Source organism: Helicoverpa armigera, chromosome 5 (assembly GCF_030705265.1).
Source record: "Helicoverpa armigera isolate CAAS_96S chromosome 5, ASM3070526v1, whole genome shotgun sequence".
Classification (NCBI taxonomy): Eukaryota; Metazoa; Arthropoda; class Insecta; order Lepidoptera; family Noctuidae; genus Helicoverpa; species Helicoverpa armigera.
In genome coordinates this window covers 3328902-3342764 of record NC_087124.1, presented here as the reverse complement: position 1 = coordinate 3342764, position 13863 = coordinate 3328902, and the positions used below count along the sequence as shown (strand labels likewise).

General features: G+C 33.3%; 2 protein-coding genes across 2 annotated transcripts in view; one reads left to right on the top strand and one right to left on the bottom strand.

Moving 5' to 3' along the window:
* The window catches only part of LOC110384560 (uncharacterized), a 434794-nt gene that overhangs the window by 310468 nt on the left and 110463 nt on the right, over nucleotides 1-13863 (top strand). The window lies entirely within an intron of this gene.
* 5-ht2b (5-hydroxytryptamine (serotonin) receptor 2B) overlaps nucleotides 1-13863 on the bottom strand; it is a 117174-nt gene that overhangs the window by 31965 nt on the left and 71346 nt on the right. Inside the window, exons 3-4 of the mRNA XM_021345868.3 lie at nucleotides 7730-7832; nucleotides 6940-7069 (exon numbers count right to left, since the gene is read on the bottom strand). Coding sequence (XP_021201543.3) covers nucleotides 6940-7069; nucleotides 7730-7832 — 233 coding nt within the window. The remainder of the gene's footprint in view (nucleotides 1-6939; nucleotides 7070-7729; nucleotides 7833-13863) is intronic.

Below are 13863 nucleotides of genomic sequence, written 5' to 3'. Positions count from 1 at the left end.
AAAAGCCACCGTTATGAATAATACATTTACATACAGAAAATATTATATTTATGTATGACAATATAAATATTATAATATCAAATTATACTTAAGCTTAATATCTCTGTCTTGATGTCACTCGGTTGGGCAGGGTTATTACTTTAGCGAAACAATAGGTGATTTTCTTTTGTTTTTATACTAACTGCTACCCCGCGGTTTCTGCTGTGTACCGTGGAAGCTACTGCTCGTACCGGGATAAAATATAGATTACTCGGGGAGAGTAGAGATTCACAACAGTGAAAGAATTTTTAAATCGATTCAAAAGTTTCGGAGCCTTTATGGTATAAACAAATAAACAAAAAAAAATCCCTCTTTATTATAAACTACAAAGAAAATTCCAAAAAAATCGTTTAAAAATAATAATGTTGAAAGCAAAGCTCAACTACAAAAGATAAATGAATCTTTTTTGCAAAGATGTACATTGTACAATGCTTGGACCGCGCGGTACTTTGGGTACTAGCGAGGACGCGGGTCCAACGCAGCGGCTCACCTGAGAGTCGGGTATAACATGATGTGACAGCCAAATGGGATTATTATATCTGTTCAGGTATTCTCAGATTACTGTGAAAAGGTTTTAGAAAAAATGACCCTGTTAATCCGTAGCGATATTTTGTTTTTAAATGCTGTTATAAAAATGTTTGGTATATTTTAAGGCCAGTTTTTTTTTAATGCAGCTCTTTTTTTCTATAGATTTTTACAGGGTATTTCAAAGTTAAATGATATCTTTGAAATACTTAGCAAAAAATCCCTCAATACATTATTTTCGTTACTTTTTAGTATCTCGTATTATAAAGGAATTTCTTGAAAGCGACCATGAGATTGCAATAAAGTGAAACTATTTCACTCGAAAATAATGAACGGTTTTTAATTTCACGCTTATCGCTTGCTTATTTGACCAAAATTCTTTAAGAAAATCGGGTTCAATTTCTATAGACCTTTAGGTTAAGCAGTAAACAAAGAACAATGACAAACACCCAAAAAGACGCAATACGAAAAAATCTTCCAAAAAGACAAATAGTCCATTTAATTTTACTGATAAAGGTTTTTTATCCGGGTGCGCAAAGTAGGTACTTCTCACAAGAAGCACTTGAAACTTTGTTCTTTACAAATCCCGGTGAAAGCTAGTTTCCTACAAAACTTTGGCTACAAAGAATCATGCAAAATTAATAGAAAAATCTTCTTACAAAATAAAAATATATCTAAAAGTTATACGGGAACGATTTGGCATCAGACATTTCCTGGTATTTCCTCAACAGAGGAAACTCTTAAGTAATATGAATGTCTCTCCCGAGTGTATCTACTTGTGCTGCTTCGCCGAGGAAAATGCCACTAAGTTGTCACATGAGTTACCTTTAATCGGCTTTAATATTATTGCCACGTGGAACAAAATTTGTTGGTTGTAGAAAAAAGATTCTGATCTTTCAACTGAATTTGTATTTTGTAAGATCATCATCATCTGCTTTTTTTCTATCATCCCACTGATAGGCAAGGGTTCCTTCCCACACATATTCAGACTTCGTCTGTCATTACAATGTCTTCCTTGACCATCGTTTATTCACTGATGTCCAAGATACACTTATAAAATTTACATTAGTAGGTACTTGCCTGGTATAGAATTAAGCCCAAACAATCTTAAGGAGCAGGTGCTTTAATCATGAGAAATTATTTTTGAGTATTTGTCTGTTTCAACAAACCAAAGAGTAGATAAACTTTACTTATTGCCTTTTACAAGTACACTTAGCGATCAGTGCAAAAAATGCCAATAGACCACTAGTTGAATTGTCCTGGGATTTACTCTCAAGTTAGATAAAGAATTGTTTTGCCAGCCTACGTCGTAATAAAGTCTTTTGGTATGTAACCTGTTGCCTGCGTTGCGAACATATTATATTTTGATCACTGATTTTTTCTTATCATTATTATAATGCTGGTAAAATAATTACTAACTTTCAAATAAATGGATATATAAAGTTTTTTTTTTTTGCAAATACTTTTAGCTCTAAGTCATTACCCAGTGGTCTAAAACTTTTATTAAAAGTAAATTCGATACCTAAAAGTATGATAAATCGATTTCTCATTTTTTAAGGCTCGTTAACCGAAACTCAACGATAATCTTTCATTCGTAAATTATTCTTAGCTCTGCTAAGATAACATTTTCAAAACTAATTTTCCGTTTCATTTTTTTCTTGTAAGTTATAAAGCTGGGGTTTTTAATTTGAAAAAATCTTCTTCATAAGAATTGAATGGCCACTGAAGTTTGATTTTGCTTAGAGAAGTTATTTGAACGGGTCGCAGCTATCCAATTTAGAAAATGACTCTGCAGGAAAATCAAGTCTAGTTTCCCGTAATAATTAGACTGAAAAATTCTCTTTTGAAAAGGTTCTCTTTAGATCATGGACGAAAACTTAGATTATTTCATTCAAATATTTAGACCTTTTACAGTTGTAGTAAAGTTACTTTCATTTGTTATAATGGTTAAGTTCAAGCTAATGTTCATAAGAGTAGTGTTAGACATTATTTTGTTATTAAATAAACAAAAATCTTGTAGCTTTTTATGCTTAAAAAAAACACAAAAACAAAATACAATAAGCTCTTTACTGTTTAGCTTTTTATTCCCCACAGAAACATAAAGAGATAAAAAAGCAATAAGTTAAAAGCATTTAAATACTTAGTTCCAAAATCTTCGTATTACTTTCTCCAGTATTTGCTATCACGCTAGATTACCCACAAACGTATTAACTCGCTCTATTTGAATGAATTATATTCACATTAATATCAGAAACCTTTTCAATACTTTCAAAATGCTGAATTTCAAACGACTTAAATCTTTTGATAAAATTGTTTGCTCTTCGTAAATATTTTTTGAAAACTGCTTAAATATGCATGTCAAGGGATTCACGTATTAATATGGATAGAAACCCATTTTTTGCCATTTGAATAATACACGTTTTAGCTGGGTATTTGCACTGGACAAATATTTTGCAGACAGTGTATTTTTCGGCCATTTTACTACTAGTATACTACAGGGCCGTATCATTTCATTATAAGCACAAAAATGTCTCATGTATATTTTTTGCACCTATCTTACAGGCAAGTATGTATATGATATAACCTAACTTTGTAATCATTAAGAGCATGCCGTAAAACATACTACATGGAGTTTTTATAGGGTACCCATTATGGAACCCTTATAAAATATTAAACAATATGAAACAAACGTGACATTAAAATCAGCAAAGTGCCAACCACGTGACTTTCCATGCTCAGTCACGTGGCCTTTCGTTCTTACTTCTAGGGACGAAGTTCAATCAATTACCAAACATAATGAAGTAGGTATTAATTTATTTCTAAAGGAATCCTTAGTAAGTAACACTTGACGAAATTAAGGCAATTATTTCGTGTAGTAGAATTTCACCTCTAAACGACCATCGATTCAGTCTAGGTTCAAAGTAAAATGGTGATTAATGTCAAGCCTTTTTATTGCTCTACTGCAGGGCACAGGCCTCATTCAGCGAGGCAATAGTGTTAATTACCACTTGCTTAAAGTATGTTCTTGATTTCATACAATTATGTCAAGTAATCATAAAAGATGTCTTCTTTCACCTGCATTCATTGCTGTTATGCTTAGAAATGGTACCTTTAGATTTAATGTAACGTATCTTTAGACACGTTATATTTTGATACTTGCTTCAACTGATATCGAAAGCTTCATATAAGTTCGTTTCGTACCTACTTGAAAAATTCTTAAACCACTAGACCACTAAGACTTTAACTCACTACTGAATAATTACTTTCAAAAAGAAAAATATGAGAAACAAAAATTGTTTTGATTTTGATTTTAAATTATTAACTGTGATTTTGTGTTTCTTAAACTTTATATTTCAGCTAAACTAGATACCAAGCAATTAAAAGATATAAATTATAAGTTTCAAACTTGGTTTCAAATTAATGAAAGTAAATTGTGAAAACCACGATCGTTTTAGTTTGAAGTTAATAATATTTTCGATTACAGTAGTGAGAACATTTAAAGTTTGTTTTAAATTTTTAAAATTTTTTTGTTTAAATTTTATTTTGGTTCGTAAAATTAAATACTATATAATACACCTAAGGCGTTAAGCCCGCTATTGTACTTTGTGTGCAAGAAGTTTGAAAGAAATAAATCTTATTCAATAATATTATCTTTTAAAGATATAAAGAAAATAAACTAGGGAATCCAAATAAGATCTAGTAGGTACTTTTGGAAAGGTTTTAGAATAAAATTACAGTAGCTTTCCAACTTAAAACTTAGGGTCTCTTGAAATCTATTGTGAAGAACTATTGAATAATAAAATAAGTACCTGAGTTGAAAGTTTCAACTACAATAAAAACCCAAACTTTATTAGAGAGACAGTTTTACAAATAAAAATGTGTTTATTGAATGATTGAAGTAAATATTTTCATAAAATTATTCATACAATGCTGCCAAATATAATACAAATTATAGCACACGCCTTAGTTGAGTCTCAATAACTTCCCTGTCCCATGACTCAAATGTGTTACACACATATGGTCTTACTACAAAAACTTAATCATGTGTCAAACACTTGTCTAAAAAAGAGTGGTTCCAAAATGGACCTTATTTCAACGTCATAATTTGTCATTTTTTTAGACAAGTCAGGTTTGTTGTATGGGAGCCCTCAAAAATATTTATTTTATTCTAGTTTTCAGTATGTTGTTATAGCGGTAACAGAAATACATCATCTGTGAAAATTTCAACTCTCTACTATCACGGTTCATGAGATACAGCCTGGTGACAGACGGACGGACAGAGGAGCGAAAACAATAGGGTCCCGTTTTACCCGTTGCGTACGGAGCCTTAAAAAGAGTTATTAATTGAGAAGAAATATTTTTATTCTGCTGTAACAGTTTCGCAAAAGCTGATATCTAAATATATAAAACTCAAAGGTGACTGACTGACATAGTGATCTATCAACGCACAGCTGAAACCACTGGACGGATCGGGCTGAAATTTGCCATGCAGGTAGATGTTATGACGTAGGCATCCACTAAGAAAGGATTTTGATCAATTCTACCCCCAAAGGGATAAAATAGGGGATGAAAGTTTGTATGAAACTTTGTCAATTTTAAACCGATCGGACTGAGACTTTGCATGCATAAAGCTACTATGGCGTAGGCAACCCTTAAGAAAGAATTTTTTTGATAAATTCCATCCCTAAAGGGATAAAATAGGGGATGAAAGTTTGTATACGAACTACTGAACGGATTTCAATGATTTTTTCTTTGTTGTATCAGTATTAAGCCTGGTCAACATATAGGCTATAATTTATCTTCGAAACTTGAAGACCTGATGCAGAACTCCTACAGACCAACAAAACTATTAGAGATACAAAAATGGTGCCATGGCAAAAATTGTTTCATGTGATGAGCATTTTCAGCTGAGATAATAAATTTTAAGATCTGGAACACCTGATGTGGAACTTCAGGAGCAATACTACACTTGAAATGTATAGAAATGAATGTTATGAAATAGGTATGGTGAATCAAAAAAGTAATTAGTCCGTCTTTTAGACACGTATTTTTCTTTTCTCTCTCTCACAAACAAATAATAACAAAGATACAACAACGCTTGAATTCACTGCTTAGTACAAATTTTACATACCTAGACGTGGCGTCACGAGCCCCCACTCTCCGACTTTGTTGCGTTATATCTCATTATTATATTGTATGTCTCTTCCAGACCTCGGGACTATAGAATGCCAAGAATGTTCAATGACAGCCGGAACCTACAGTTTAACATCCCCTCCAAATGACGGTCATTGGTATCCAAAATATACGTAGAAAGTACATATGAACTTAGAAAAGTTGCATTGGCAGGCACTTGCCAGACCTGGAATCAAAGACGCACGCTCATACTTGAGAGATTGGTTCTCTACCCACTAAACCACCACGACTTCCACTAAGTCACCACGACTTTGTCATCTATTTAATGTTTTTTTACGTAATAATACTTGTGTAATATTTTTGCCACACACAAATGCGGACTAATTAGAATCACTACTTTTATCCCTATGGTCACGTCTATTGCGGTTCAGTTCTCAGCGTTTTGTTTAGTCTGCTGTGCTTTTGCTGTTAAAGTACAAAAATTAAGTATATAGAACGTTTCTCTTCGGTCCCTTAAAATTCAATATCAGACTATTTAGATCTTTGATTTTGCTGACCCCGTAGTCGCTGGCATAAGGGACAGGATCCGCGTACGAAGTCGCGGGCAACAGCTAGTTGTTTAATTAAAGTGATTGGTTTGTGCCAAACCGTAATTGTTACATATCCTGCATAAATACTGAGGGCTTTCACAATGTGGTTGTCACATTGCCAATACGCTATTGCCAACATGAATACAGTATTGATGTATACGAATAATTCGCTTAAACAAACAATAGCGAACAACAAATATTATTAGCTAATTTGAACAGTTAATTCAGGCATTTTTACAAAGATCTGGAGCAATTGATTTGACCCAAATATTTTGCACTCGAATGTATTTTAAGCGAAGCGTTTGTATCCAATTGGCAATTGCACTAGTTTTAAAATTACAATTTAGAATTTTCGATCGTTTGATTCTATTGAGAATACCCCGGTATATTTTTATACATACGCCAATTATCTAAATATGGTTTATATATCTATTTAGTTAGTATGTCGTTGCCAAAAGATTTTTTAAATTGTTATAGTATCTGTTAGCAAAATACACTCATGACAACGTGATTTTCAAAAGAAAAAGCTGTATCGAGGAAAATAATCGTAGAGCAAAAGTGAAACTTTCTTTAGATCTATGAATATTATTTTAAGCATATATTTCTTTAGTTGTGAATAGAGTAACTATAAAGAATATGAAAAAATACTAACCTTAGAATATTTTAAAACCAATGGAAGACTCATGGCCGACGACAGTATCCAGACGAAGGCGATCTTCACTGTCACTCTCTTTCTCGTCTTGTTTCTGCCGAACCTCATTGGATACCGGAGAGAGAGATACCTGGAGAAAAAAGTTGTACATCACATCTTTTTGCCTTTACAAAGGGGTAGTAAGAAACGGGTAATATGATGGCTAAATACACTCAAAGGTAGAATGACTACTCATGCGTTTACTTGCGGCCGACAATTGGAGTTCGATATCCATAATATTGTATCTATTTAGGCCATAAATTCCACATTCGTGAGTAAGTTGTAACAGATAATACATTGAAAAATAAACGAAAATATTTATGTTTAAAGATCATTGAATATAATGTTCATTCTAACAATACAAACAATAGAAATCACCATAACAAAACTACTAAAACAAAACATTTTTCTCAATTACCCACTCTCACAAATTAATTAATCTAAAAGCCATTTGGCATATTAATTACGCATGAAGTGGAGGTGATTATAATAATTATCAAAGGCCCGTAGATTAATTAGTTAATTAGTTGTACATATTTACCTGTCCTCGCAGTCGTTACGGGTAGTAAGAAGCTACTACGTCTGACACCAGTTTAACCAAAGGGTATCGGGTTGCCCGGGTAACTGGGTTGAGGAGGTCAGATATGCAGTAGCTCCTTGTGAAACACTGGTACTCAGCTGAATCCGGTTAGACTGGAAGCCGACCTCAACATACATAGTTGGGAAAAAGGCTCGGGAGATGATGATTTACCTGTCCACGCTGATGGTACATAGATGCATGATGGATGCTGTGCAGAGTAGGACGTCGAGACAGAGCCAGCACAGGCAGTATATTGCGGGGAGGGGGAAATAGCCTGGAACAAGATATTATTTATTAAAATCTGGGTAACTACCTCCAGCATTCGGATAAATGGAGGTAGAATGATGTACGAATCGAATCTTAACAACAACCTATTTATATTTACATAATAATACATAAACAATTTTAACAGTTTTTTTTATATCGGGTGATACAATAAAAAAATCCGTAATAGGGTAGTGTCCAGGGTCGAAATAATGAAATAATATTTAGTCCGCTTTTTAGATAATCAAAAAATACTGGATACGTATTTTTTCTTTTTTTAATTAAACATAAAATGACAAAGATAATACACTTCAAAAATTAGGAGTGGGGGCCTTTCACGTCACAGTGTCCTGAAAATTGTAGCAACTTGTGACGTCACACTCAACTTTAACACGCTATATCTTAACAAGTTCTGATCCAATTTAAAAAAGAAAAAATACGTATCGCTTAAGTTTGGACAATCTACAAGTCGGACTAATTATTATTTTTTAGGAAACTAGCCTATTGAAGTTATTATAATTCAATGGTTTCAAGAACATAGCATTAACTGTGCACTACATATTAACATTATAATCATTTTTGCATCCAATATATGGGTATTTGATTAGAAGATGATTGTTAATATCGAAGTTTTTATGTTTATTTCTTTGATACTATTTTCATCATGACACAATTTTGTAGCTACGTCAAATGCTTTTCTCAGCTATTACCAAGAAACCTGACTCACATAAAATCCTTTGCTATTCAATATCCAACACGAGTACATGTAGTTGGAATTCCCACATCCCGGTACAAGAGCAGAGATTCTTCAAACAAGCATCTCAGTGTAACCACATTGTTACCTTAGAACTTTGTATCGGATCACTATGTACTTGTAGGGTAAATAAAGTAGCAGTTTCTGTGGATATAGCCTTTATTTAAGAGGAAATATTGTTTATGTGTGCTTTACTTTAAAAACATTCTGAACTCTTAAATATTTTGCCTTTCATTTTTATATCATTAAATATTTTTGCCGCAACTGCTTTGTCACAATATATAATTTTGCCAAATTCGTTACGGTATTCTTAGAGAAATATAAGTAAAGTTGCCACAGAAAAATAAATGTCCGTAATCAAGTAAATGAAGCAGACATCCTATTTACCAAAAGTATATTCAACATTCATCATGATTGTAATCATAGAAAAAAATTGTACCAGTTATAGGATATTCCAGGTATATTCCATTTACACCTATAGCCATGTACCATTTTTTATCAAGCGAAAAGAATACCTACGCATACCATACCACCAGTGCTCGGGAAAACCTATGTAATGAAGTAAAAGCCATTTACCTAGCTTAACCTATACCAATCAGTCTCAAACACCTCCAAAAATTCCCACACAGTTTTACCTATCGCAATTTCCAAATCACGACTCCTATTAGTCCATCTCGTCTGACATCGGGCCTTGAAGCCAGATCCATAAATATGCCAGAACTCATTGAGATCAGCGAGAGATACGGCCTTAAGCTTCAGGTATTTTTAAACCAAAAGGGGCCATGATTGTAGACGATTTATTGATTCTTCTTGAGCTAGAGGATTTGGATAAGGTATTCTTGTTACACGTAGGCAAATAATGTGTGTGAAATTAAATTTGACTTTTGTTTGCAGTGTCGATATTGATTTTCTTCGTTTTGGTTTAGGTTATAGATAGATATAGAGGCTTCAAATTGAAAAGTAATTTTGTTATTATTTTTTTTGCGCCTTTTTGGTGCACATGGACAATGTTACATATATCTGAAAACCAGTTTTACTTAGAGGTTTTGGATTACCCACCCGGGTAACTGGGTTGAGGAGGTCAGATAGGCAGTCGTTCCTTGTAAAACACTGGTACTCAGCCGCATCTGGTTATCGTTGAAGCCGACTTCAATATAGTTGGGTAAAAAGTTAAGCAGATGATGATATTCCTGTATTTTTTTACACTCAAACTATGATGATTTTTTAAAACTACCTAAGCCGAATTTCAAATAGCGCAAAAAATAGACTACGGCGTAGTACATGCCTGCTACGACGTAGTCGACGCCATGATGTCACCGCTACGACAGACACTTTCGTAGCAACCGATCGCATGTCAACACATCGGTATTGCGTCGATCGCTTCAGATTACTATCTACGTCGCGAATTTGAATACATATTTTATCGGAAAGTAATAATTCCATTCCAATAAGTACTAGGATATATTTATATTTTCCTATTTATTCGGGAAAATGTGTCACGGTGACTAAGCATTTTACACTGGTTATCGTGATGATGCGTAATTTTCGAGAACCTATTACAATCAGACTAACTCAATAAATAGCTGCTAAATATAAATTTTCTGACATTTGGATTATTTATTTTATAGAAAAATATTTTGTCAAATGAACTGCTCTATTAAGTGTCATGATTAAGCATTTTACCACCGTTATTTTTACAATCAAAATTTCAAATGCTTCATTCTGCGGGCAGAAGGATTCTGCCCTGTTCCAAATTTTATTTGGGGTCGACGGAATATGTTCAAATCCTTATTAATATTAATAAATGAAAATTTTACTCAAAAAAAAAAAATACAAATCACCCACAAAAAAATCTTCGCAGCAATTTGTACGTCACGGCTGCTCGTATCAGTTTCGCGGGGCTTTTAACAAATTTGTCAATAGACGCGCCTCAGTACAAACAAGTGAGGGACAACCCTAACTGTGGCTCATTAGCCTACAACCGATGTTTGTTCGTGATACAGTTTCGAGGTTTTGAACTTATATTTGTGAAAAAAATGTAAACTTATTTTGTAAATATGGAAAAGGAACTATATTTTTATCTTTATGATTTAAGAAGTCAAAACTAAAAAGATTACTATCAATTTCTTTGAGCTACCTGAGCGAGCAAGTCGTTAAACTTAGAAATTTATTTTAGTATAGTTATCCGGATCTACATTGATATTAAACTAATTTTTTTTTAATAGTTAAAATTAAGCAAAGGTCACTTTCCATCCTGAGATTATGACTTATTATTTAAATTAAGCGCAGCTCCATTCATATTGTGTCTGGTGACGCATAACCGTCGGTCATCGGCCGCACGCGACAAACGCGTGGGTTGGAATCCCACCTTTATTTAATTAAATGTTCTGAGAGACATTATTGTACCTTAATAAAGCTTTTTTACATATAATATTGTAATTTTTACATTCATATATCGCTTGAGTCAATAATAAAACGAATGAACACTTAATGCATTGTGCATTGGAACTAATTAATATAATTACTTAAAAAAGAATCTTCCATTTTTTTCTATACTAATATCGAGTGATAGATTTTATCAAATAACCTTGAAAATAGTCTTCGAAAAATAAAAGCAATTTAATAGCTGGTACTTAAGATAGAGACTTTCAATTAAAAGGCTCTTATCTCTCAAAGTTGAAGATTTTGAAGAGATCTTCACTACTCAATAAGATCTTTTGTAGCTCATATTAAAACAATCAGCGCTTAGGAAATTAAATAATATGAGGTACTTGAATTAGTTTCTATGGTCGAAAAGTTGTGTTATCTATGTCTAATTTGTTATAATTGCTTGCATGTTTGCTTGTACGTGAAGTTACAAATATAATACACTTATCAAACACCAATTGCCCGTGGGACACGATTTATAATCGCGTCCTGAGGGAACTATTTCGTGCATCCGGATATAAAAGTAGTCTCGAAAAGTTAACTTACAGAAAGATTTTTTTAAACAGGACCAGTAGCTATTAAAATTATCGCGTCCAAGCATACAAGTATAAGTATAAGAAAAGATTGCTTAAATAATTATTATTTACTTTATTTCATTATGACATGGAATAACGCCGATCTAATTGTAAATTGCGAGTCACGAGAACATGTTATATGTAGTATGGCTATTTATATTAACTAGACTCGCTATGTAATTCACACTTATGAGGTGTTTCTTTTATGTTATCACGCATAAAACACGCAATTCTACCAGTTTTTACAATAATTTCCTACTCTGCTAATGCCTTTATACAGCGATGTAGTAATGTTATCCAAACAAAAGAATACTTAAATAATTCTAGGAAATTATTATCAGCTACGTCGTAGTCTGCGTAGCAATGATATCATCTACTACGCCGTAGCAAAAGTTCAATATTAAATCTGTTTTTATAGCTTTAATCATGATATTATATCCTTCTAAATATAATATTTCCTTCAAAATATAATATTAAGAATTTCAAGTATAGAGGAACTGCAGCGTATTTGGAATACTGCAGGTAACTTGGAATACTTCGATATCTAAATATATATAAACGCCATCTGTGTTTTTATGCCGTAAACATAACGTCAAACGATACACGAAGCCATAGAGCATTAAAAACAGGACGCCATCTTGACATTCCGGCTACTAGCCCCGAGCGAACGAGACGCCTGCTTTGAAAACTTTTTCGGTAAGAATTCAATCAGTGGTAATCATTTGCTGTAATACTCTAAATCTTAATTGTAATTATTTGAAATGCTGAGTGACCTTGTTAGTTTATGATATTACTATGATTTTGTGAATATTTCTAGAATTAAAAATGTGACATGCAATTTTAAGTTAGGTTGGTGTGTTGTTAATTTGGAATACCGGGAGTGAACATAATTTGGAGTATTCCAAATTTTATGCATATTTTATGAGTAGATATTGATTATTCCCTTTTTTTTTAGAAATGTCAGCATCTCAAAAATACAAGAAGAGAAAAAGGTGGGACACGGAGGAAATGAACGCTGCTATTGTCGCTGTAAGAGAAAAAAGAATGGGATACTTAAAGGCAGCTAAACAGTTTAACGTTCCCAGGTCAACACTTTTTCGATTTGTAAATGATAAAGACTCTCCGATTGAATCAATAACTAATAAAGTTATTGGTAGAAAGCCAGTTTTTGGTCAAGATATTGAAAACCTGTTGGTGGAGTACGTATTAACTATGGAGAATAAGTTTTATGGGCTGACTAGAATGGATTTGCGCCGTTTGGCATATCAACTCGCTTTAAAAAATAATATTAAAAACCCTTTTAAGGGTGGCTTTGCTGGGAGATACTGGCTAAAAGGGTTTTTAAAACGACATCAGGAAATTTTGTCCCTTAGGCAGCCAACCGGAACTTCTCAAGCACGAGCTAATGGATTTACAAAAGAAAAAATGGACGAATTTTACGACAACCTTGAAAAAATCCAAGATGATAAGTCATTCCCTGCTGCACGCATATTTAACGTTGATGAGAGTGGTCTTTCCATAGTCCAGAGTAAAATACCAAAAATTATAGCCCGAAAAGGCAAGAAACAAATTGGGGCAATGACGTCAGCCGAAAGAGGGTCCTTAATAACTATTGTAATTTGTATGAGCCCTGCAGGAATATTTGTTCCTCCCATGATAATATTCCCGCGTAAAAATATGTCTGATGCTTTAACCCTTATGTGAGTGACGAGGTACCCGGGTACCTTTAGCATTTTCAAATTTAAAGAAAAGTATGTTTTACGCTCTGTAAGTGGCTGTGCTTTCCTGAGAGCTCTTAACTATTTATAAATTATATATTTTTTAATATTTTAACCCAGTCAACTATTTACAATGTTTTGTGGAAACCAAAACATAATATAAACTCACAGTAGAGTGACAAGGTACCCGGGTACCTCTTTGTGTCTTGTATGACAATGAAAAAAGTATTTATAATTTGGTACAAAAATGAAATAATAATAATTTGTTATGATGTTTTATTTCTATAAAAATTACAAATTCTTTGTTTATTCAGAATTATTATATATCTCGAAACAGGTGTTACATGTTGGACGAGTTACTGCATGCTCATCACAAACTGGTTTTTTACAGTTACTGCAAGCTTTTCGTGTTTTTCTTTGCTTGCGTTTGAGTTCTCTACATATGTAGCAACTTCCGACGACTGCAACACGCCCTGTAGAATCTCGTCTGGTCCGACTTATAGAAGTTGTAGATCCAGAAGGAATCGAAAGCCTTAGTTCTTGGCCAAGCACGTCCTGCATTGCAGA